Raw genomic sequence first — 26,313 nt, forward strand, 5'->3', positions numbered from 1 at the left:
CTCAGTTGCAAGGAGTAAGAAAATTAGTATCATGCAAAAGAGATGAAGCAAGAGAAAGGGAGGCATGTTATGAATGTGCATAATGGATATTAATTCGAAGTGAAATTTTCTGCCAACGTTTAGGTTTTGGGATTTGATCATCTCATGTAACAACAATATCTAGAAATTAATAATGAAAAGGTTTTATCGATCTCTCATGATAAAGTGTAAGTTATCGACTCGCCGTATCCATCACACGTAATTTGGGTTGAACGAGGATTAAAGCAGAGAGAAACAGACAAGTTCCTTTTCTACCCCTTTCTGTGAACAGTTTGTAATCTAATCCTAAAGTTATTCGGAAAAGTTTAGACATTGGAATGGAATGCATAAGTATATCTGAAACGCTTTGCTTCATGATTCTGCATGCCCTAATCCCAATCCCGGATATAGATAGATTTCATGTGGTTGGTGATAACAGAGAGATATTAGATAGATTTCATGTGGTTGGTGATAACAGAGAGATATTGGAATGTGTTTTTCTCTTTATCTTTATAATTTTATTTTTCATTCTCTCATTTTATCATGGTATCCGAGAAAAAAGTTTGCTTTAAGAACTCAAGTTAGTTCTACTCGTACTCCTACAATATACTATGATAATATTAGAGCTACCTACTTATGTGTCAATTCAGTGTTCAAACATATTATCATCGATTTTCACTTCGTGCGAGATTAAGTTATCAGACATCAACTTCGTCTCTCATGTCCATACGGTTGATCAACTAGCATACTCACTTACGAAGTTTTTAGCTCGCAAACTATTTCTGTTACATCGATGTATCCTTAATAGAAGCTCGAATCGGTATCCTTGATAGAAGCTCGATCTTAGAAATCTTTTCTTTTATCGTATCTAAATAGACTTTATACGATATTAATTAGAATGTACTTTTCTTTTTAATTTTACAATTTCATTCATCTGTGCCTTCTCTCTCTCTCTCTCTCTCTCTCTCTCTTACTCTCTCTCATGGACTGCAATGTGATTGGAGCCGGGGCCCATGTGGCTGACAAGGATGGCCAGAGAAGTGTGGGGCCCACCTAAATGCGTGAGGTCGTAGATATCCACAGTTGTAAGTACTGTGTACAACGAGCGAGGACAGTCGGCACGTGCCAACATTATCTGTGAACCAGATGACAATTACTCTGTTGCTCGAACAAAAGGGGTTTGCTCCCACCACCACCTTCTTCTTTTGGAGCCAACCACCTAAAATCATCATAAACTTTTATGAAATGGAAGGTGATAAAAAGTCAAGTCACTAAAGATTCCTTGAAACTTGCTCATGTGACCATGGCAACCAACAACATGTTGGGTGAGACTGCATCCCAACTTATCATCCAAGAAAAGAACAAGTGACAAAAAAAAAAAAACAAAAAGGCCACTAGAGATAAGAAAATTTAGATGGATTATAGTTTTTTTTTTCCAAGGGTCAATGACGAAGGCGAAATTCCGTCCCTTGCATCTTACAATTATTTATCGAAATAATTATCAACTAAACTGGTCAACGCCTTAAAAAAAATTAGTCTATCAAGAAAAATTAGTATTTTTTATTAATTGGTTATTTTTTGAAGAAAAATATGGTACAGACTTTTAATTGATTTAGATATTTGATGAGTACTGTAATACTAACTTGATTTTAAGTATCAAAGTTAATAAATTAATTATTCTATAGAGTGACAAATAAAATACCGTCGTAGAATAAGAAGATATAATGAAGGGCTCAATAAAAGGTTATCTATGGATAGGACTAGAGATGTCATCGAACCCATAGGGAAGATAATAATACCCTATATATTCTTTCGACTAATTAATCTATAAGGAATTATGAATGTGTTGCTATTTACTTGGTTTAAATGTTCTTCAGCTAATGGTTCAAATTCAACAAGCTAGTGGTTTCGATTTGGGCAGTTTCAATTTCGATTTCGATTCGGATCTCTTTTTTTATTTATTTATTTTAATTAAAAATAACTTAAAACATAAAAATTATAATTTTATATCTATTTTTTTAAAAAAAAAATGAATGTATAATTATAATGAGTGCAATGACATAAAAATTAAAATTATATAATTTTTAATCACTTCTAGTTTCAAATGTTTTAATTATCTCTTCGATCGATATGTCTAGTCATTATCTACGTGGATAATATATTAATTCTATTTCATTGTTTTAGTCTATTTATCAATGTATGCTTCAGCAATTCGAAGGTCATACTTGATTGACTTTTATCCATCAATTATCTACATCCATGAGTCGTTAGGATTGTTCCACGACTATTGTTGACATTGGAGTTGTTAGTATTTACCTTGCAATCATCTTTAAATTAGAAAGATTATGATACATGGCACCTATCATTCAAGAATAATTTATTTATACTTGTAGTGCTACCACCAAACTTAAAGGAAATTATTACATAAATATTAAATTTAGAGTTTGAGCTCTATAATCTCTTTTGTTTTTTTTTTTTATCTTTGCAATAATAATCTCTCCCTTGTAGATTTTATTAATCCCACTAACTTAATTGAAGACTTTTCAAATGTAATTTGTTGTCTACTATAGTGTAATTTACACTGTAGTGGTCATATAGGTTCATGACTTTTTTTTTTATTTCTCTAATTTTATCACCAATATCTACTTCTATTATTAAATAATGTATTTTAGTATGAGGATCAAAAACACAAACAACTAGATATTTGATTTCATTATCTTTATAGCCATATTTAAATCATGATCATGTTAATATTTTTCTAAAGCACCAACAGTATTAATACAAATAATTGAAAAAATAAATGGTAGGATAATAAACACAAGAAAAAATATGGGTAACATTATTAAAAACTTTTAAACATTTTAAATTTCTTTAATATATATTTCAATGTTGTGGATATAATAAACTTATTTGTCTAACATTATTTGTAATAAAAATACACAATAATTCTTTATACTCAAAAGATTCTTTCAGCAATTCATAAGTATAATTTCATTGGGTTGCCTGCTTAATTATGGAAAGAAAAGCTTGAAGAGACCATAAACCTTCTTGTACACATAAATTAAAAATATGATAAAAACACCTAATATGAAAAAAGATATATGTCACCAACAGTGGTTGGCACACTTGTTGTAATTCAAGAATAGAAATGATATTTATGGCTATATTGTCAAAACCAACTGAAAAACTTTAAAGATCAAATAATACTCTTTCTAAAATATTTTTTTTATCAATCTACAAATATTATCGTTAGTATTTCATTCATCTAAAACTCTAAAGGCAATAATTCATTTTGCATGATCAATTCATTATCAATCCAATGACAAGTGATCGCTTTAAATATTGATACAAACAAAAATACAATCATCAAAAGCTCACAATAATTTTTGTAATTTTTTAAAGAAAATATATAAAATATGGATAAGAGGGAATTCAAAATCCTTTTGCAATAATAATCAACAAAATCAACTTTTTCAAATGCCATCAACTCCTTCAAGTCCCCAACACACTCTCCTATGCTCGAGATAAGTCTCCTTCTTTCACCAACACTTTGCCATCTTACCTTTTGTTAGGTAACATTTCACGTTTGAACATTCTAATGCTCACAGTCGTTCCCAAATTTCTTGTGCAATGTTAATCAAGTCTCCACACGCCGAAGGACGTGAAAAAAATTACTACTATTATTTGAGAAAATATTTGAAATATAAAGGTTAACTATTAAGCATTTGGATTTGAGTTAGTAGGATGTGCACTTCACCAACCTTTATGTTCTTGAACTTGACACATTGTATCAGTCTCCAGCAGTGCAAATCTCTGGTTTTGAGAATTTTTTTATAGAATATTCATTCATTCCTTAGAGATAATTTTAACCCCTACCTTTTCCTCATGGGTTGTCGTCCTCTTCGTCTCATTGTTCCTACCTCAATTACTCATCATCTTGTCTTGTCATCCTTACTGTTCTCGTCGTCACCTTGGTAGAGGAAGTTGCGAGGGCACATGCCCCATGTCTTTATCATTTTCATCATTGATCTTAGAAGAGAGGGCCACAAACAAGGATGATGGAATCGAGGTGCGCATGGAAGAATAATGTTGATAGTAAAAAATATGGAGAGATGAGGTAAGATGACAATGCAAGGCGAAGGCGATAATGGATGAATGAGGATGATGAGTGAAGGATGGAGGGGCTCACTCATGAAGGTAGTCAAAAATGATGATAGAGACAATCAAGGGTAGAGGTGACGGTTGATGAGTTGAAGGCAAGAGGTAAAATCTTCTTTTAGACAAGGGATGTTTTATGTGAATTTTTAAAAATGAGAGATGTTATACGAGAATTTCCCAAAATTAATTTTTTTTGAGAATTTATAATGTTTTCAATAATATCCGAAAGGCACTATAACGTTGTAAAAATTAATTATAAGATAATATATATCTATATATATATATATATATTATGTGATCTTTTTATAATTAATAATATAACATTATTTTTTGGCACATCTTCAATTTTTATTGGCTATGTGAAACGTTAAAGACAATTAAAATTGAGTAAATAGGATTGTGTATTTACAGGTCAACTAATGATGCTACCAATTCTTTTGCTGCCTTCCTCACATGGATGGAATCGTCTCCCCTCGGTGAATGCTCAATATTGGTGTTATCTGAACTTTGTTTCATGTGCGACCAGCAACAGCAATCTAAGTCTACTGAACACGCAACATTCTTGCAGTGAAGGCCATAACGCTGCTGCTGCTGCTGCGATCTCTGCCCGCTGATCACTGACAGGGATGACATGCAACAGACTCCCCATCCATCCTTGGAGACGCTTGTGATAGCAGAAGACAAGGACAAAGAGGAAGAGGAAGCCTTAATGGTGGCCCTCACTGTCAGCTCACCCGCTGCAGGCGAAGGACGCGCGCCCAGCTGGTCTCCCCATCATCATGCACCGAAGTCGAAGAAATGGCACAGCGAAGCAGCCTAAAGTAATGCTCCATACGAGCTTTAAAGGTGGTGGTGGTGGTGGTGGTGAGGACCACGGCTTCACGGCGCAGCCCTCGGAGACAGCCCACGCTAGATTTACGGAGGCGGCATGGCGTGTTGCCGCGAGGCCGTACGGACGTCATGGCCACCACCACCACCTCCTCTCCCTCCCGGATTATAGTTTATGGGGTGAACCCTTTGCCCTGTGATCTGCGACGATCACCTCGTACGTATAAAATAGAAAGCAGCAGCGGAGCGGGCGGCTCTAAGCGAGAGTAGAAACGTGATCTGATGTGTTGGGAAGGAAGGAAGACAGAGAAAGAGTCAAAGAAGGGCAAGTGATACGCACGTGCTTCTTCTGCAAAGGTCGAAGCTAATTGCCCTTAAGAAATGGTCGCCCATGAAACCAATGGCTCGCGTAGAATCGCTCCCCAAGCTTTGTTTTAGGGAGGTAGAAGGACACGAAGCAGCCAGAGAATAACTGCGAGGGTAGAGTGGATGGGAGGCAGTCAGGGGGAGGATAACAGCGGACGTCTCTCTCTCTCTCTCTCTAAGATACGGTGAAAGAAGGAAGAGAGGACAGGGACGGGTCCGGGTGCAATAATTACACGTGTCCCGTTCCATTTCCTCTCTCGGCCTGTCTCTCTCCGAGCCTTCCTCCAATCACACACGGCTTGCTCGCCCGCGAGAGAGAGAGAGAGAGGTTTGACTAACTTTTAGCAACAACAGGAGTAGCGATAGATACTGGATACTGGGCAACAGGAGGCGGCAGAAAGAGTGACACAGAGGAAAGGAGGAAAGCAGGCGAGAGAGTGAGATCGAGGAAGGAGAGTGATTCAGAAGGTACTGCTCCCCACCAGAAGGAATTTTTCAGAGTCCCCACAACCTCACTTCCACCTTCTCCAGACACCAACACCCATCCGTCTCTTCTCTCTCATCATTCGAGCTTCTCCATTGAGAGTCAACCTCTAGCATCTCTCTCGCCCCACCCTACATGTATAAACGAAACAAAAGTTGTGTATGACGGGTGTTATTTGTTTAGAGAAACAGTAGGCAAGAGAGAGAGAGAGAGAGAGAAGTCAGGTCTTATCGAGGGAGATATTTGTTTAGATAAACAATAGGCGAGAGAGAGAGAGAGAGAGAGAGAGAGAGAGAGCGAGAGGTCAGGTCTTGTTGAGGGACAGATTTGGGCAGTCGTTGGTGTAAGAGTGAGCCAACGAAGGAGGGGGGCGATAAGCAAGTGGAGGGAGCATAGATCGGCTTTTTCTTCTCTCTATTCTTGATATAAGAGCAGCCGGCGTGGCTTCTGGAAGGCGATTTCCTTCCGACAGTGGCGCGTTCGCGGACTGGGTGGCAAACCCGGCCGCTGGCGGCAGAGGCGATGATCTCTGCCTCGGCTTCAATGCCGGCTCCAGCAGAGGAGGAGGAGGAGGCGCTGGTGGAGTAGTATGGGGTGGCCCCAGCTCTTTATCCGCCGTCGGTGGTGGGACAAGGCAGGGCGTCAATTACGGGTTACCCGCCGACATGGGGATGATGGTGCTGGCCTCCGCCGCCTCCTTCCACCAGCAGTGCCACCATGAGTCCCTGCTGTCCTCCTCTGCCGCGGCGGAGCAGCACCCTGTCATTCCCCTCCTCGCCGCTGCGTCGTGCGTCGTTGAGGACGACAACCCCACCGCCCGGGCCAGGCCCGGTGGCATCCACCTCTGGCAACCGGTCCTGCCCCAGCTGCCACACCCCCACGCCCCTAACCCTAACCCTAACCCTAACCCTAATGCCAGCCTCGCCAATTACCTCAGGAAGGCTGTGCCGACGACCGATCCCAGTGGAATTCTCCTCGGTGGCGGCGCTGCCGCCGCGGGCGTGGGAGAATCGACGTGCCAGGACTGCGGGAACCAGGCCAAGAAGGATTGCAGCCACCGGCGGTGCCGTACGTGCTGCAAGAGCCGCGGATTTGAGTGCTCGACCCACGTCAAGAGCACCTGGGTTCCCGCTTCCCGTCGCCGCGAGCGCCACGTCACCGCCGCAAGCTCCTTTGCCTCCACCTCCGCCTCCAAAAAGCCCCGCCTCGTGGCCTCGCAGCCCGCGACCGCCTCCCACACCTCCACCCCGAACACCACCCCGCCTCGTAGCTTCGACACCACCTCCAGTCACCAAGGTAGTACTCCAAGAACTCCCATCTCCATCTACTCCTACTCCTCGCTCGAGCTCTCGTAAAGAAGCCCGAACCTCTGTTACTCCAGACGCGGGCGCCATCGAGAACCTCCCGGGCCACGTACGAGCGCCGGCGGTGTTCAAATGCGTGCGCGTAACCTCCATCGACGACGGAGAAGACGAGTACGCCTACCACGCCGTGGTCAAGATCGGTGGACGCGTCTTCAAGGGCTTCCTCTACGACCAAGGTCTCGACGACGGCAGCCACGCTGACGATGCCAACGACGCCATTCCGAACATCTCGGAGCTGCACCTCGGCAACCGACACGGTGGCTTGTCGTCGTCGCCGATGCTACCGTCCAATGTCTTCGGAGACGGCGGTGGATTCATCGGAGGAACCAACTACGGAAACCAAACAAACTGAACTCATCGTCACTCTTCACACACACCACACACACACACACACACATCCAATCCTCTCACGGAGCTTAAAACTTCTATTGCTCATCATCTATCACAGAAGCCTGGAGGTAGCCATGACGAATGCAGGTAGTGGTGAGGGGTTTGGTTCTACTTCTTGTAACCATATGTGTCTTCTCTATTGACTCATTTGTCTTTCTTCAGTCTACTTGAGTTACTATTATTTTTCTTGCTAATAATTCTATCTAGCAACGATGATTACTGCTGTCTCTCTCTGATATGCAACACAGTCTTGCACTGTTACGAGGTGACTGCTGCTTTCTATTCTTTAATTTCTCTTCCATATATGCTTTCTCTCTGATATTTCTCTTCCATATATGTGCAATGTAACTGCTGAAGAGTCGTTTTTGTGCCGTATTTATGACTGCCGCTTTCATGTGATCTTCTTGTGGTTCAGTAGGATGACTCTTAGCCCATTCTTCCTCTTTTATGTATGCTGGGTTTTACGAGGGCTGGTGTGTGCTGTAAGGCATTGCATTGGAACTTGCATCTGAATGATGCTTTCACTATCAGAGAAATGTAGAGAATATGGGTTGCTTTTGCTGCATAGGGGTTAATATGGCAGCGAGCTTACTGTTCTTTTTGCCATCCCCACAAGTCTTGCCTGTGAAGCTTATCATGACTGAGCAATGGGTTGTTGTTCTTGTATTGTTTGATGACATTACTGGTGCTTTATGATATAATTACATGTATTATGTTTATGATGACCACCATCAGCATGATTGGATCATTTCTAAGACTTAACTCACTGCTCACTGGTTCTCTCATTTGCAGTTTCCTGCTTTCACTGTAGATGACTTCAATTCTGTCTTTCATGTATATTAAAAATTTATTGCCTTTTTTTGTTTTCAGCTCAATAATAAGATTGACAAAATGTTCATTCTCTGCTTATTGTGTCTTTTTGCTTCTACAAAAGCAAGAACTTAAAAGATGTGATTGCATGGTTAGATTTCATTATGACTTGGACATCTCTGATTGAGTTTTAGGACAATGTACTGTGCACTTGTCAGCTTGTTTCTTAGTCTTTATAGCATGTTTCTAGAAACCGCTAGTTATCTTTGGAACATTATGTGGTACATAGTCAGCTATTTGATTCTTACATGAACTACATAATAAGCAATATAAAGGAAAATATGATTTTGAGAATTCCAACTTTTTGGAGAGTTTTGTTTCAATTAGTATTGAGTGTAATTAAAATATATTTTTCTTGTTTCATTGTTTAAGTGGGTAAGGTAGGAACTACATAATCATATTAGAGCCCATTTGATTTCAAGACAATCATGGGAACTGTGTTCTAATACAGATTGCAAGAAAATTTTCCTATTTTGTTTTTCAATTTCAACTCCTTTACTCCATAGTAACAATTTTTTCCCAACTATCTTAGAGCTGTATGATTTATATGTTAATTCACCATATCCTAACTTATCAAGTATCAATCGAGAATCACATAATTATTCATGAAATCTAGAATTTATTCTCAAAATGAGGTTAGCATAATTTGAGTAATTGTACAAAGGCAAAGCAACGAAGGCATACTTAATTTCTTTAATGCCTTCAGTTTTCTTGGAAAAAAAAAGATAAATTTACTAAATGCTTTGCATTTATTTCTTACTATACTCTATTGAGTATTGTTTATGTGCATGAACCTTGAATCTGCTGGAAATTAAAATATATATGAATTTGAAGTTTGAGTGTCACCTTTTTCTCATGGTCAGTTATGACTATGCCATGCATTGAAGGTCTCTATTGAGTGAGGATATCTGTGCAGTTTAAGCTGTTCAGAATCTTCTTAATTCATTTGCCAGTTCTGGCATGAACCGAAAATATGTGAACATTTGCACTCCTCTACTTTTCTTAAATGAATTTGACAAACAAGAAATGCTCCTTATGTCATATGCCTCAATATTACTTACCAAATTTGATTCAATAAGGATGAAACTTTTATAAGGTAACAAAGTTCTCCTGTTCTCTTATTACTTTAATTCCTTTTTTCCTCGTTATACTAAGTAGTTTAATGATTTTCTTCGGTTCATTTGGTTTTTTTTGTATCCGACAATGTTCGACAAACAGATTGCTTATTGCTGTTTATCTTTCAACGATCTTTCACACTTGAATAATAATTGATTTGCAATGTCTGATCAACAGATTGCTTATCTCTGTTTATCTTTGATGATTGAATAATACCAATGTGCACTAAGATACATTCTTTATGTTTTCTTTTTCCGATATGTAGGCGCCAATTCTTGTATGAAATCCTGATCATGATTCATATAAGAACTATGTATTGAATAGGTGACTTTAGTATCTTGAAATGACTCCTAGATTTCTTATCCCCAAGAACTATGTATTTTGTAGGTGGCTTTAATGATATGACTTTTATGTATAGGGTTGATAGGATGATTTGCCAAAAACATGTTTCAAATAAGAAGATCATGTGATATATGTGGTTTGATTTATAACTTGACAATTGAAGTTTGTTAACAAAACTTGAATTTCTTTTTTAATTCTAATGCTGAGCTAAATCTGTCGCTTACTGTCTGGTTTGATGTAGCTTTGTGATTCCTTAAAATACATTTAAGTTGGAGGGTTCAGTATTATCAGATTCAGCATGTCTGCAAGTCAAACAAATGCTGTTTCTAGGTATTACTTGCTTCATCACAGTGCTTCGGTGGATAAAATATGACAAACAGAGGTTTCAGGTAGTAAGGAAGGTTATTTTTTAGGTATTACTTGCTTCATCATAGTGCTTCGGTGGATAAAATATGACAAACAGAGGTTTCAGGTAGTAAGGAAAGTTATTTTTTAGGTGTTACTTGCTTCATCATAGTACCTATTTTAGGCATTTGAATCATGATATTTTCTGTAACAAGTTGTTTCAGGTAGTAAGGAATGCTGATATTAGTAAAAGGCAAATAATAGATGAGCACCGACCTAGTGAAATGAATTCATCGGGTCTTGTAAGTACAATTTATTTTTTTCTGAGATTGGATGCCGTTTCAATGATGAACTAAAGATATTTTTTGTAAGTTTTGCTAAAGATCACTGCATCTTCTGTACTTGGATCTCTGCAGTATGCATTGTTACTATTGTTTCACAGTTTTATGATCTGAAGTGGTCGATATTTTTAATGGTTTATGCATATGTTGATAACCCTTGCATCTAGTTTTTTCTTCGAATCTTAATCATTAACCTCTGCTGTCTACAACAACACAAAAAGCTATAAAGTCCTACTATTTGGGATCGGCTATCGGCTACATGATCTAAAAACTATTTACCTGCTGTATACCTTCACAAAATTAATCCTTGACAAATTGTGCATAATATTGGACTGAATTGTGGCTATTGTCATTACAGTATGCTAAAATAACCATTAGAAATTAATAAAGTTTGTTGTGATCATTAGGACACTGCCCATGTCATTATTTTGTATAGAACTGCTGTATGAACTAATCAAGTTCCCAACTTAAGGTGAGCTGTGACTTTTGCCTGTAATGTTCTTTTTAGATGTTTGATAAGTTGTAATGCATTCTGGACATCTGAAATATATGAGAATACAATTCATTCAGTGATTCAGAGATTTGTTGGTTTGCTCAATTTTATTATTCTATGCTGACTGCCTTCTCATTTTAAGATCAGCCAAGTTTTGGAGAATGAATGAGATCAATAATGGTACTTTGTGGATGCCTTCTGGGTGAGATTATAATGAGTGTGTAAGAGGAAAGGCTCTGATCTCATCAAAGGCAGGAAGGAGAGTGGGGACAGTGATAGAACTGGTGCAGTGAGTGGTTTGATATCTTGACCAATGGTTGAGAAAAGACCTACAAATGGCTGCCAGTTTATTTCATGCCTCATTTGGGTCAGTACTGGATGAGAAAAATGCAACTGGATCTCCTCTCTTTCCTCTTTGCAGTTTCCCAGCCAACTGGGAAATGTTCGGAAATTAGTGCCTCAATAGTACAACACATTGGACACAAATAATGGCATTGAAGTGGACAATGGAGTTTGCCACAATAAGATTACAGCATCACACTCAAAGCATACAGCCATGATCAAGAACATTCAACACCTTTCATGAGTTTCGGCGCGACTGCACCCAGACAAGATGATGCAGAAGTAATATCTGAAATATGAATAAAGTGCACAGTGGCAGTTCTCCGCATTAGACCTAACATGATTGAAGAGAGGTGAACACACTGTACAGAATGCTGCTGGTTTACTATACACTGAGAAGCAGCATCATAGACATTGAAACACGAAACTACTACTAGCGGCCCAGCCTCTGCAAATGCAGCTGGTGCTTGCCGGCGGCAGCCTTCTCTGCAGCCTCTCGCTTCAGGGCCCTTTTCGCCCTTCTGCCAGTGACATCCTTTCGTGCTTCTTTCTTCTTTGGACCGCGGGTTGGACCCCGGCGTATGCGTCGTAACGATTAAGAAGAGGTCGTGCTGCCTTCCTGCCTACCTTCACGTAACCATTATCGCCCCATCTCCTATTGCCTATATGAATACTTGATTTGCTAGTAACATAATAGCTTTCATCTAAGTCATCGAGTTCATCATCATATTCATACTGCAAAGCATCTTCTTCTACCTCATCGGAAGCTTCAAACCAGCTTGTTCCAAGGAAGAGGCAAACACTCTCCTCAAACATACAGTCGTGGATGCTGCATGAAGAATTAATCTGATCGGTACAAGTTCTGGCACTGTTTTTTCTTTTGTCGTAGAGAGAAAAGAAAAGATTGGAAGATGTCTAACCTGCCTTCCAGGAACGGAGAATGTTCAGGAATTCAAATGGATGCTTACACTGATGACAAGAAGACTTTTCATTGTATAATGCCCACCGTAGGATGCACGTCACACTGCCCACAGCAAACAATAATGAATGCATAGGCACAAACTTCTCAACATAAATCTGCAGTTTAATACATTGAGTTCAACAAATAAATAAATATTTAGCTCCTTATATTTGCCTCAAACATCAAATTACATTAACAATACATGTCGCAGTAAAATATGGTCTCAAATGTAATCGAATATGCACAAAGGTATCAAATATTGGTCTTGTGTAACTCAGATATAAACATTGCACTTAACTAGAATCAAAATTAAGATACTCAAGATGGGTATCTCTTCTTGATGATGCTAATTGTTTATTGAATTTTCATGATCAATGGAAATATCATAGTCTGTAAGTTGAAATAAACGAGCCCAATAATTCAAAACAAGAAACAAGTGAGAAGCAATTCTTGCTTGTCAAAAGTTCCCAAGGAAGCATACCTGTTGAGTTAGAATGTGTAAAAACACCAGGAATCAGACTGATATGTCACAAAGGATGTGATGCATGCTCCTGTGGACATGTTCATTTCTTCATTTATACCTCTCTTCCATTTCTCCATGACAAATCAAACTTCTTTTGTGAAGTGCAAGTGGCCATGGAAGCATTAGATTTGGATGTGGTCATTGAATAATTGAAAGACCTGTTCTAGCACTACAGTCATAGTTAGAGATCCAGACCAAAATGCGATGCTCAAGGGTCATTGAAAGATCTTCTTAGTTCTTTGTTTCTAACACATTTATGACTTCTCTGTCTCCCTCCAGCAGAGACATAATAAAGCTTCCATTACCATCATAATGCAAAATCGGAAGTTAGCATCTCAAGCAATGCAAACACCATTTCTACAATTAATTGAATTGAATGTTTTCAAAACTTAACATGTCAGATATAAATATTGAATGTTTTATTACTTACCAGAAATAAAAAAAAAAAATAGTTTTTGTCTTTCAATTTAAAGAAACATTAAAGAAATAAAGACAAATATAAAGACAATCTGATTACCTTGTCAGATATATATATTGCTAAACCACAAATAATATGAACAGCACAGAGAAGTAAAGAAGTGATTCATGATGAGATGTAACAAGTAACTAAACAGCCTCAAAACCAAGAATTGGTACAAGCACAGCAAGATCTGTATGTACGTGGAACAAGACGTTAGAGACGAACCAGTAGGCGTGCTCGCAGCCTTTAACAAGCGCCATATCCTGCAGAGCGATCTTCTCCAAGCAAATCGCGCAGAAGCCGCAGCCAGCAGCCGGTCCGCCTCGATCATCGCACCCATTCCCCTTCTCGATCCTCACCTGGCCCGGTAACGTAGTCAGATCAAAAGAGAAAGAATAGATCGGGAGCATCGAGGGATCGAGAGATCTGGATCCTCGCGTTACCTCTCCCAGGGGGCAAGTCAAAAGGATATTTGGCGCTGCTCCTTCATGGATTGGCCGCTTAGTTAGGGCAGGACGGGAAGATCGGGAGCGTAGATTGTTCTGCAGGCATCAGCCTTCTCGTCGAGAGAGATCGAGAGAGAGGCGGAGGAGGCATCTCCACGGGCACGGGGAAGATGCGAAAAATAAAAAATAAAAATCTATAAATAATATGGGCGAATTCTTAAAGAAAAATAATTTTGGTTTTTCTCACAAAACGCTCTTATTTTGAAAAATGCCCAAATTGCATCCCTACTTTAAAAAATATATATTAATTTTAAAAATTGCTTGGGTTTACATAAGATTAAACTGAATAAAAATTTAATTGAACTTGAACGGATGCTACACTATATATTTTTGTTTTATATTTGTCAATCGATATGACATGTGTTCTATCATTATTATCATAGTATTTTTCACGACATCTAAGTATCATCCAATTTGTGTTATTATGTTTACGAGCGTTTGAGTTCCATGATGACACCGGCTCCTTTGAGCTTCTATTTCATCGCTTCGTATTATTTGTGATAAAACTTCGGTTCTTTCATGTATATTCTTATTTATATAAAATTATTTATTAGAAAATCTAAACTTTTAATTTATTATGTAGATAGGGTTCCAAGGTTGCATTGAAGTTTACTATTGAATAGTATTTTAAAAACTTATTATTTTACTATCAATATTTTTAGTGTTCTTTATAAAATAAAATCTTTATCCAGAACAACGTGCTATCATTACCTCGTTTATTTTATTTTCAACAAATTATAATTTCTGTCTAATATTTTTTTATATTTGAGCTTCTAAAGAGGTTAGAAATTTTGGTTTAGACAAAAAATTCCTAATAGGTGATGCATTATTTTTTAGAAACATTTAAAAATAGTGCATCTATGCTAATAAAAAAAATCTCAAATTTTTAGGAAAGCTTTGAATAATTGACACTTTATGCTTTCCATTTTAAAAGATTTTTTTTTGTATTTTTATGATTTTTTAGCATCGCAACAATGTGTCTTTTTTTTATTTTTTTTCTAATTAGATAATTTTTTATTGAATTATTAACTCTAATCCCTTTTGATTTTAAATAGGAAATAATATGTCATCAAACACTTATTATTCGAGTAGAATGTCCCAAGCCAATTGTAAGAATGTTGATTTAAGCATAGATATGTTTTTGTTTATATAAATTTATATTTAATTTCTGTTGAATTATTGTTGATAATTTTTAAATTTTATCTTTGTAGTTTCCTTTGTTGGTAATAGTCGATTAAGTTATTACGAAGATGAAGAGGGGTTACAAAGTCATTTTGATTGTATAGTTTTAGGACGAAGTTTTTTGGATTATTTTTATTACTTCCTTATGACAACTACTCAGCCTAATTAAGTAAAATCGGTCTAGTTATCATGTGTCACTTTGATATTATAAGAATTATTGAATTTGATTTTTTTTGGGATATCCTTGATATTCTTATATCTCACTGATTAATATTGACAATTATAGAATGATGGTCTAAAAATGATAAGTTTCCGGTGAATGATGTGGAACTATCCTTTTTTTTAATCTGACGTATCTTTTTTTGCTTAATCTATACCATTTTGAGTTTAGTACAATACGGTATGAGTATTTTATATATATATATATATATATATATATATGGTTCGTCTTATCCATCTGTATCGATGTGCCGACCAATTGTTAGTATAGCATGTGTTGAAGCGTATCAAAAATACGCTCAAAATCACTAAAAATAGTTTTAAAAAAATAAATTAATATTTTAAGTAAATAAATAAATATAAAATTAGTATATTTTTATAAAAATAATTTAAATTAGGATAAAATAGTGACACTTATCTTTTTCGGACTCTAAGGAGTAGCTTTGTGGTATGTTCCCGATTGTGCTTTCGTTAATACTAAATTATCTTAAAAGAAATGATTTGAATTATTTTTGTTTTTAAATAAGTTCAAATTTAAAATTCAAATGAACCAAGTACTCAATCAATGAATATATCTAGTTCTATTTAAAAGAAAAAAAAATAATGAAACTCTACAAGTGGTGGATCAAGGTCCTCGATTATATATATGTATATTAATTTGATATATTTGTCGAACATAATCCTAATACATAATAGACCAATACATTGTATGTTATTGGTGCATTGATATGGTGATGACCATAGTCTGGTTATCGTAAATCACATGTGTTTGAGGTACCTTTTAAGACAAGTATAATTGTGCCATGTATTGGTGTGAATGATGAAGAATAATGTTGGAACTTCTACTTTTATCATTGATTTGTTGCTCCATATCATACGATCAATTACTATACTATTACTAAAAGAAGTATAACTAACTATCACCATATTGTCATTAGTCATAAGATTCTTCGTAATACAATGATAGTAAATACGATGAGCTTCGCTATGTGTCTATGTCGTATAGGCTCTATTGTATCTTTTCAAAATTATCCACTATCTTCTCCTTTCCCTACTACCAATAACGATCTTTTCCTCATCTGAAGGATCCGCCGGAACCAACAAAGATCAACATAACTTAGCCAACCCTACACGAGAGTCAGAGTCATTAACGAGTTGAAATAACATAGCAGATCAAAAGTTCGACTACTCAACAATAACAACAGTAGAGAGCAGTTGAGAACCAAGAGACACATTAGACACGTTACAATTGAAGTAGAAGATCGAAGACTGAACAGTTAAAATAGCTAATCATTGAACGTTGCTTGTGTATTTTGTTTTTTCTAAGTGTGGGTGTTGGGAAAAAGCCGAACTTTTTAAGGGAATTCGTCCAAATAATATTAATTAGCTAATTAATTATTTCTTTATTTGTGTTCATTTTTTACGTGGTTACGTAACGCTTTACGTGGCGCGTACTCGTGGACCGTCAGTTCCAAGTTGCTTGCCATTGGATGCGGGCCCCACATGAGATGGTTTAATCATAAAGACTGTCGGTCGGCGAGGCTCCCTAATATCTTATAGCAAGTATATATCGCCCGTGCAATGAGAAGGTATGCACGTGGTCGACGTGGCAGCCACCGACTATGATGTATGGTTGTCGTCAACGAAGACGTGTAGTTTGGATGCACCTCACTAAACCACCATAATTAGCTAATATACTATATTATCTGTTGTATTAAAATATATATCACAAGTTGAATCATAATTAGTTAAATCACATGTTGAAAGGTATTGTCTAACTAATACATAGCGTAGTTGATAAAGGTTTTGATGAATCATCATAATATCTTGAGCTCAGATCTTATCTTCATCATTTATTCTTTAAAAACATATATATAATTAATTTTTTTTTATTTACTTTTGCCAAAGACAAAAGATCAGAGATTAATGTGTAGTAAATATGTGTTGGCGTAACTAATTATATTCATGAAATTTAATCTAGATGTTTATAAAAAAAATCTAAAAATGAACCTTATAATTTTTATAAATATGGGGAAAAAAAAGATAAAAGTGTTGGATTTAATAAGATGCAAAAAAAAAAATCAAGATGGAAAAGCTTATTATTTTATATATATTTTTATCATGATGAAGAATTTATTTATTTTTCATGTACATAGATAAAGAGTATCAACCCATGTAAATCGCTTTGTTTTTTAATTTATATTTTATTATTAGCTTTTAAAATTAATTTGATTTTTCTATCAAAGTGCTTTGAGTCATTGCTGATGATGGTAGACAAAAAAAAATAAAATGGTGAAATCATCCAGTTTTTGGCAGTATGTAATAATGTGTTGGCACGACGAATTATATTAATAAAATTGAATCTAGAAGTTTCCTGAAAAAAAAATATCTAAAAATCAACCTTATAATTTTTATAAATATGGAAAAAAGAAAAAGAAGATAAAAGTGTTGGATTTGATAAGGTAAAAAAAAAATTCAAGTATGAAAAGACTTCTACATAAAAAAAAAAAAACTCTTAAAATTATAATTTAATTATTTTATAAATATTCTATCATGGTGAAAATTTTATTTTCTCTCCATAGACATAGATAAAAAAAAGTGTCAAATCATGTAAATCTTAAGTTGATGTTTTTTAATATGATCAATTTTTAAAACTAATTTGATTTGTTTCTCTGAAAGTAGACACACAAAAAAAAGTGTCTATTAGAGAATTTTATAGTGATGCATAAGTGATAAGCTCTATTAGAAACAAGAGAAAGAATGGGTGTGTTTGTTTATTAAAATGTCATTGCCACCATTAAACATTGCAATTTTCAAGTTATCAATAACATTCCTATAAGTTGCTTCTCTTTTCTTTCTCTCGTTCGATTTAATCTCTCTCAAACATAATTGGGTCCACTATCATGATTGAAACAATGCTACAATATAGTTAACCAATTGATACCCACCTATGCAATCATCATGGAGATATCTAATAAATAGGCTATGGTTCCTCTAGTTGGCCAAGAGGATGACCAACTTATTGTACTCAAACACCAATCATTTGCACATGATTACTCTCTGCCTCTATAATTCTATGTTCTTGATTCATGTTGCACGGCCATGAAAAGGCAAGGCTAAAAGTTGGCGCAATGGGTGAACAAGCGGCAACCCTAAACAGCTCAAGATGATAACCTTCCATTAGAAGATGCAGTTTGGATGCTTTCCATGCACTCACCTTTGCTTGTGGCAGATTGGGAAGAAGAACTGGATGGAAGGTATCACTAATAATTGAGTTAGAGACAACTTTGAATTCACCTTTCATTCAACGATTACTTTGTCTCCTTCTCCGGGCCTTGGAACTGTTTCCCTTGGCAACCGGTCGCTTGGATCAGCGAGTAAATGGCGTTGCAGGTAGAATTGTGGCCATGGGAGTTTGTCCGATAGCGTTTGGGCTTGTGGCTTGTTGACGACGGGGCGACAAAGTACAGGGAACCCCCACAAATAATTCGAGTAGGTCCAAGAAATGTTGGGCATCCCGAGAGGCTCATGACGAGGCACAAGGCATTATTGGGAGTACGGATGGATGGATCGCCGAAGCATGCAGTCCACGGCGTGGATTTGGCTCCCTCGGTCGGACCTACCATGGCCTGTGGCCACGGAAAGATCTCGAGCAGTAGCTGAGCCATGTCTGCGACACGCCGTGGCCTCACCTAACACTTATCCATCGATCCCTTATACATCTTCTTCTCGCTCATCCCTATCAACAAGCAGCGAGCAGTTTGCGCTGCTGCGATCGCGCGATGTCAGGCCACCGGCGACAAGCCTCCCAGTCTCTCCCGGCGTCGTTCGACGTTACGGCGGAGGAGGAGCCGCCGCCCAAGGTGGCGCCTGAGGGCGCGGGTCATGGCAATGCTGACGGTGGGAAGTCCCTGGGTGGTGATGCTGCAAGGAAGGCGCTGCCGCCCGGCGGGGAAAGCTCTGGTGTTAAGTCCAAGGAGAAGCCCTCCGCTGTTGCGTCTTGAGTAGAAGATGGTGTAGTGATGAAGAGGATCGAGAGAGTGTCTCTGCTCTCTCTCTGCTCTCTCTCTCTCTCTCTGCTCTCTCTCTCTCTCTCTCTCTCTCTCTTTAGTAGTAGTACTAGTGCTACTTGGTTAACCTTTTGCAGTTCACGTAAGAATAATTCCATGTGTGCTTGTCCAGTTGAACCATGTCATGAAGGAATGTCTATGCTGAACTATCCAAGATCAATCGTATATCATTAAGAATTTTAATTTACAGCCAAAGGTAGATTTACAAGGTTTATCATTTGACAAGGATATATATGAAGATCACTTTCTCATTGGTATCACTTAAGGTAAAACCAGTTCAAGCAAGCACATGATGAATCAAAAGATTAGAATGGTCAACATCCATCTCCATGAGGTCGATGCTTGAATTCAAATTTGGCCTGGATTTAACCCAGACTTGTCAAAGTAGCAAAGCTTAGATCTCAAGTTTGACTTTCCCAACTAGCCTAGCTTGGTCAAATCGGCGTCCTCATCTCAGCTTTCGCACACCCTCACTGACTTCTTCTCTCAGAAGCCGAGATCGAAACCAGTCAAGAAAAAGAATGTGTATTGGCAATATCAGCTGCCAACCAACCCTAGTGCTGAAGAAGTCACAAAGACAAGGTGAAATGTGCTGCTGCTTGCCACTAGAATAATATTTTAGAGAGGTAGAAAGAGTCAAACATTACCACCAACTCACACAATAATAAGAATAGGATGATGGTTCATTGATGGAGGAAGAATGTTGAGTCCGAGGCATGTTTAGCATTGTCCTCAAAAGTAGTTTTTAAGTTATCCTTTACTTAAGAATAATAGGTTTCAAACACAGATATCTGTCAGCTCAGAAAATATTGAAAAATACGACAAAGAAAAGGATGAAAAACACTATGAAAACAAATAACAAACACAAGATCAAGAATATTATAGAAAATATTTAGACTTGAAATATGTATAAATACTTTCCTAAAAATAATATTTGTACCTTCTTCTCACTAAAATTATTATGAGTTTGATGCGAATAATTTTAGTGGATATTACGAGCCTTTAGAAGATCTGTATTGAGTAAACAAAATCTTCAAATAGAAATTAGAGAAAATCTAATTCAATCATTTAGAAAATAAAGAATAAGAGTATGAAAGAAATGTCTACATGATTTACCCTCAAATACCTATTTATAGATATTTTCTCAAAGACACAATCTTTCAAAAATAACTAAAAAATCACCTTTTCAAATAAATCTTTTGAAAAGAAATTTTTTTTTCTTTTTAATTTGAACAATTTATAACAGAAAACACACCGAAAGTAATTAAATTTCACTATAAACTTGATCAAATTTCACTAAATAAATTCAAACTTTAACAAATAAAAAATATAATAAAAACTCTTATAGAACTGACAGGATATGATTCTAAGATGATTAATAATATATATATATTTTTTAATAATTTTATGATAATTAATTATTTAAATTTTAAAAAATTAATAGGTTCAAAGATTAAAAATAATTTAATTAAAATTAGAGTATAATTTGATTAAATAAAATTTTATAAAATCAGTTCATCCTAAAAAAATACGTTCATTCTGTCCAAAAGTCAAATCGAGTCAATGTCTGAATAATTTCGTCGGAGCGAAAAAAGGCATCCGGTAAAATGCCCATTTTACTTTTACAATAATATTTATGTCGTTCCAAACATAGCCCGAAACAATGGGAATATGATATCTATATATTAAAGGCCGATGCCTTGCACCAGCAGAGCATCCGTTGCGGCGATCGAGGGAGGCAAGCCGAGAGAGAGAGAGAGAGAGGAGATGGAAGCGGCGGCTTTGGCGACGAAACCGATTGTGAAGGTGGCAGCGCTCTGCGGTTCCCTCCGCAAGGCTTCCATGAACCGCGGCCTCATCCGCTCCGGCAAGCCACCCTCAACCCTCTTCCCGTTGCCCTCTTCCTTGTGAAGCTGTTAGTTCTGATTCCCTTTCTCTGTTCTTCTTCCTCCGTAGCCATTCAGCTATGCGACGAGTCCATCGAGGGCATGACGATCGAGTACGTGGACATCGCGCCGCTCCCCTTCGTCAACACCGACCTCGAGGTTGATGGCACGTTCCCCGAGCCCGTGGAGGCCTTCCGGCAGACGATCCGCGGAGCCGACGCCATCCTATTGGCTTCGCCCGAGTACAACTACTCCTTCACGGGTAACCCACCATCCAAATCCAAACTTGCCTTCAATGATGGGGATATAAACAGGAATAACCTTTGTATAGGAACAAATACTAGAAGACCAAAATACGCAGCGGAATAAAATGGAAACACAATCAAACAGAACACCAAGATATACGTGGAAAACCCCTTCAATGTGAAGGGTAAAAACCACGGGGCAAGCTAGAGATAATCCACTATGAGAATAATGAATATACAAATCTCAATCTCTTGCCCAAAACCCAAGCAACAACCACAAGAGAATAACTGGGATACAAGGATCACGTTACTGCCCACAATATCTAAAACCTCCCAAGTAATCATAGCAAGAGCCTACTGTAGATTTGATCTAACCTGAGATGAGAACACTGCTAGATGATTGTGAACAGTCTCTCTGCGTTGTCCTTGTCTTCTTCCCTTTCTTTCTCTTCCTCTTCTGCCTTGTTCTCCTTCTTCTCTTTGGAATCTCGTCGCTCCCAAGATCTGCCTCGTTGCTGCCTTTTTATAGCTTTAATCTGTCTCTAAAACGCAGCCACCACACCCCCCTAATCTTAATTAGGGTTAGGTTAAGAGGGGGTGTGAGCTGTGGGCTGATAAAGCCCACATGGGCTGAATATGGGCCATCAGCCCAACATTAAATACTATTGGTTCTCGTTTGATCGTCTTCATAGCTGCTGCTCTGTGCTCTGTTAAAGATCATTTCTTTCGATTATGTTGCGGATTCTTTTGATCTTTTTATATATTTTCTGATGCCACTTTGTCTGTTAAATTATTTGTTCTCGTAGACATCTTAGCCTTGCACAAACTAAATGATTTTGTAGTGAATGTGCAGGGAATTCTTTGATGCGCCCTGTAAGTATGTCCTTGATAACACTAATGCAGACGGACACACTTTTGCTTTAGATTTAGTTTGATTGGCTTTTCGTTCATGAATTAAATGGTAAAGCCTTCTGCAAGGAAGGATCAAGCCAATTTTTTTTGTTCTTTGCAAGATATAGTTCTATGAAACTGATATTAAATAATAGCAACCTTCATCATTTCTGGTGATTTAGTACCAGAAACATGAAGTAATTTTTACATCCTTTGCAAGATATATTTTTCTGAAATTGGTATTAGATATGTCCCTATATTGATGAGTTACAACCTATAACTTCCATTGATATCCTTGATCCAGCATACAAAACACTTCGAAACTCTTAAAACTCCGAAACCACAGACACCATGGTTTATAATAGCTGTTCAAATAAAAATTGGCAGCAGATCATACAGCTTGGAATTGCTTGGTGCCACTCATATTTTGTTTTATTTTTATCATTTTTCTAGTTATTTTGGATCATATAGGACTGCCCAAATAAGCACTGGCAGCAGGTCATACAGCTTAGAATTTCTCTAATATTTCTTTGTTTTTATTATCTTTCCTGTTATTTTGGGATGTACAGGTTCTTAATGTTGCTCTACATATTGGTATATGGTGGTAGCATGCCAATTTGATAGGTTGTTGAAATCAATATTAGATTGGTATTTAAAACCTTGATACATAATTTTTTGAATAGCTACATACTGATTATAGATTATTATATTTAGGTGAACAATGAAAGGAATAATGATAAATAAAGGAAAGAAGAAACTCACAAGATAGCTTTGTTCCTCCATGTGTTCATGTCATCCTTCTAGGCTGGTCCTTTTATGGCATACCCTTATGCTTCATATCCTAGATCAGTAATACAGTGCTATTTCGAAGAGATGTTTAATGTTAAGCACTTCTCAGGCTATAAAACTAAATTTTATCCACTTACCACAGGATAGAGGATTTCCTCTAACACTTCTTACTTTATGCCAAGTTTATTATACCACAATTGTAGGAATGGCAAAAATGATTGGAATGATGTGTAAGGTATAATTCACATCTCATGCCCTGTATGTCAGTTACCATGGTTGTAATGGTTTTGAATCTGTACATGTTCATCAAACTTTGGCAATGAAAATGATCATCTGTTGCACTAAGTGGACAATGTTATGAACCTATTAGTGATCATTCTTTCTCTACTAAAATTTCAATGTATTTCCCGATATTGTGAGTCGATTAGCTTGGCATGCTGGCATAATGAGCCTCTATAAGACATTAATCTAAGTTGGCAAGCAAGATCGAGTTGAAAACCTGATAAACATTTTCTTTAAGTTAAATAAGCTCAAGAATGCTTAGGTAGTAAACTAACATTCAATTATTAGTATTCATAAAAGAAGGGTCTTACATGTGTTGCAGATTCTAGATGTTGCTTTTTCTCTTAGTATCAGATTAAATTGTCCATCTGCATTCACTTAAATCTAGCAATTTCATGATGGGTTGGAGTCTCTTACATATGTGTATGGCATCATCACACTCCCTTTGGTAGCATCAACTAGTTCAGGATATTCAGATAGATGATTTTGGATGAAATGTGCATTTTGTCAGATCCCCACAAAAGTACAAAACAGGTTTATAGATGTGTTCACCCTTTTTTCTTGTTTATATGTAGGTCCTTTGAAGAATGCTATTGACTGGGCATCAAGACCTCCAAACGTAATGGCAGACAAGCCTGCTGCTATTATAAGCGCTGGTGGTGGTTTTGGAGGAGGAAACTCTCAGCTCCATCTTCGCCAGGTTGGAGTTTTTCTGGATCTTCATTTCATCAACAAGCCGGAACTCTTTGTCCATGCATTCCAGCCTCCACCAAAATTTGACAGAGATGGAAATCTTATTGATCCTGAGATTAAAGAACGGCTAAAGCAACTGCTTTTATCGCTCAAGGCTTTCACCCTTCGGCTTCAGAACAAATGCTGAATATTTAGATCAACTGAACATTGCAGTTGACCAATTGAAGCGATATAAGTGTTTGTGTTATTAAGCAGACAATATTTGCTGGATTTACTATAATTATGTTTCCTGTGTTATTTATCTGGCTACATTTGGTTATTTTACTAAAATAAGCAGGAGGTCATGTGATTTTTCTTTTAAGCTTGTTGTACTGTTCAATGACTCTGCAATTTAATGTTATTATTTTTATCCAGCGTCTCATCAAATTGATTTGTTGCTATCAGTGTTTCCAGTCTGACCATGAACCATATAATGGACAATATATATTGGTAGAAATCTGTGTTCAATTTTCTTTTTTCTTTTTCTCTCTCTTTATGATGTTGAACACTATATCTTAAATATACTGATATCATATCTATCTGATGGACACCCAAGATTGATTTAGGTCCAAGATTTAATTACTTTCCATTATTGCTTATTCAACAGGTTTCCATAAATATTTTTATGGATATTGTATGTCCTTACAAAAGCAAATCTTTACCCATATCTTCCTTTTTGGTTTGCCTACATGTATCTTTTATCTATCACCAAGGAGAACAACATCCACCTATAAAATGCCTTTTTGGTATGATCCATATGTAGGTCAGACTTATGAGTTAGTCATTTTCCTCCAAAAAAAAAAAAAGACCTCATCTACACTATATTATTTTGCGTGAATTCTTAAAAAAAAAAAGCCTCATCTTTCATCTTTTTTCCTGCTAAATGCGTCTCCTTTTGAAATTTTCATAGAATGCTTAATTTTTCTTCCCTTATAGAAATATCTTTGTACTATTTTTCTTCATATGTTCCACCAAAAGAAGTCATCTTTATAGTTTGAGGGAAATTACGATATTATTGAAAAAATGGAAATTCATAAAATAGGGGCTTTTCTTTTCCAAGAATTTGCACTATATCATATGTCTGTAAGCAAATGACCATTAAATTCTCAAAAAAGTTCTGCATAAGATAGTCTGATATGAACGTTTATTCGGACTATATATTGCTTATAATCAAGGAAATGAACATGAAATTCTCAGAATAACGACTATTGCCTGCATGCCATTACACCACTAGAGAATGCCTATGTAAACTGTATATTGTCACATGTTATGTCATTTCATCAGTTTTGCTGCTTCCCTTTTAATCACGCTGTAATAGTGAGTACTCAGGGAAAAAAAAATCTCCTTACTAAAATTCCACATAAATTATTTCCACCTTGTTCTTGATGACTGCTTAAGTAGCATAAACCTCATCACACTTGCAGAATGCAGATGGAGGCATCTTGGGGATGGCCTGTGGTCTGCTACTTGAAAGAGCTCTGTTTTAGTTAGAGCTTCCAGTAGATATATTGAATCCTGAACTCTGCCTCATATTGAAAGACAACTTATTTAGCATTTAGCATTTATCATAATGATCTATTCCTACTAGATTTGATTTAAGTGAAGATGAGCTGCATCATAATAGACAAATATACTGACAAATATAAAAGAATAATCTTAGGGAGACGTGATAGACTTGAATGTTGAAAAGAAATCATGTGTAAAGTAAAGATTGAGATAAGATTAAGAGTAGTTTATATAGTTAAGAGATCAAAGAAAGTGGAGCTTTTATATTATCAACCCACAACTTAAATAAGCTTAAACTTTGGACTTCAGTTAAGATGAGTCTTGCAAGAGGCCTCGAGTCAAGTCTTCTAGATTTCCTTTCCATATGCTGGTAATCAACTTGGAAACTTCTACCCAAGTTTTCCATCCTGTTTTCGTTGACATCATGGATGAGGGTCTTCCTTCAATGTGGTTCCATCATTGGATTTGATAGGTGAAGTCATTCTAGATCTCCAAGTTGAAGTTTCACCAAACATATCTTGACCAGAAGATAGACTTGCAACATTGACTCTTTCTTTTTAATGTAGTGGCCTTCTTTTTTTTTTATTGTTCTCAGAGTGATTAC

The 26,313-nt window shown here is 36.9% G+C and overlaps 2 protein-coding genes, 1 long non-coding RNA gene and 1 pseudogene across 3 annotated transcripts; 3 read left to right on the top strand and 1 right to left on the bottom strand.

Moving 5' to 3' along the window:
• The first annotated feature begins 5,715 nt into the window (after positions 1–5,715).
• LOC135618928 (protein LATERAL ROOT PRIMORDIUM 1-like) lies at positions 5,716–7,835 on the top strand. The gene is made up of 2 exons (XM_065120406.1): positions 5,716–7,150; positions 7,236–7,835. The coding sequence occupies exons 1-2, from the start codon at positions 6,520–6,522 to the stop codon at positions 7,568–7,570; spliced, it is 966 nt and encodes a 321-aa protein (XP_064976478.1). The 5' UTR covers positions 5,716–6,519; the 3' UTR covers positions 7,571–7,835.
• A 3,780-nt stretch (positions 7,836–11,615) lies between these two features.
• On the bottom strand, positions 11,616–14,039 carry LOC135618936 (uncharacterized; annotated as a pseudogene).
• A 4,296-nt stretch (positions 14,040–18,335) lies between these two features.
• On the top strand, positions 18,336–19,489 carry LOC135636808 (uncharacterized). Its single transcript, XR_010496061.1, has 2 exons — positions 18,336–18,565; positions 18,683–19,489. It is a non-coding gene; the product is annotated as an uncharacterized LOC135636808 (long non-coding RNA).
• A 1,593-nt stretch (positions 19,490–21,082) lies between these two features.
• Positions 21,083–24,573, top strand: LOC135618939 (NADPH:quinone oxidoreductase-like). Its single transcript, XM_065120424.1, has 3 exons — positions 21,083–21,245; positions 21,335–21,526; positions 24,047–24,573. The coding sequence occupies exons 1-3, from the start codon at positions 21,146–21,148 to the stop codon at positions 24,349–24,351; spliced, it is 597 nt and encodes a 198-aa protein (XP_064976496.1). The 5' UTR covers positions 21,083–21,145; the 3' UTR covers positions 24,352–24,573.
• Positions 24,574–26,313: the final 1,740 nt, after the last annotated feature.

Source organism: Musa acuminata, chromosome BXJ1-3, assembly GCF_036884655.1.
Source record: "Musa acuminata AAA Group cultivar baxijiao chromosome BXJ1-3, Cavendish_Baxijiao_AAA, whole genome shotgun sequence".
In the NCBI taxonomy this organism is placed as follows: domain Eukaryota; kingdom Viridiplantae; phylum Streptophyta; class Magnoliopsida; order Zingiberales; family Musaceae; genus Musa; species Musa acuminata.

Coding starts and splice junctions, on each gene's coding strand:
- LOC135618928 (XM_065120406.1), top strand. CDS start 6,520: ATGGGGATGATGGTGCTGGCCTCCGCCGCCTCCTTCCACCAGCAGTGC. Junction 7,151..7,235: donor CACCACCTCCAGTCACCAAG/GTAGTACTCCAA, acceptor CTGTTACTCCAG/ACGCGGGCGCCATCGAGAAC.
- LOC135618939 (XM_065120424.1), top strand. CDS start 21,146: ATGGAAGCGGCGGCTTTGGCGACGAAACCGATTGTGAAGGTGGCAGCG. Junction 21,246..21,334: donor CCGCGGCCTCATCCGCTCCG/GCAAGCCACCCT, acceptor CTTCCTCCGTAG/CCATTCAGCTATGCGACGAG. Junction 21,527..24,046: donor GTACAACTACTCCTTCACGG/GTAACCCACCAT, acceptor GTTTATATGTAG/GTCCTTTGAAGAATGCTATT.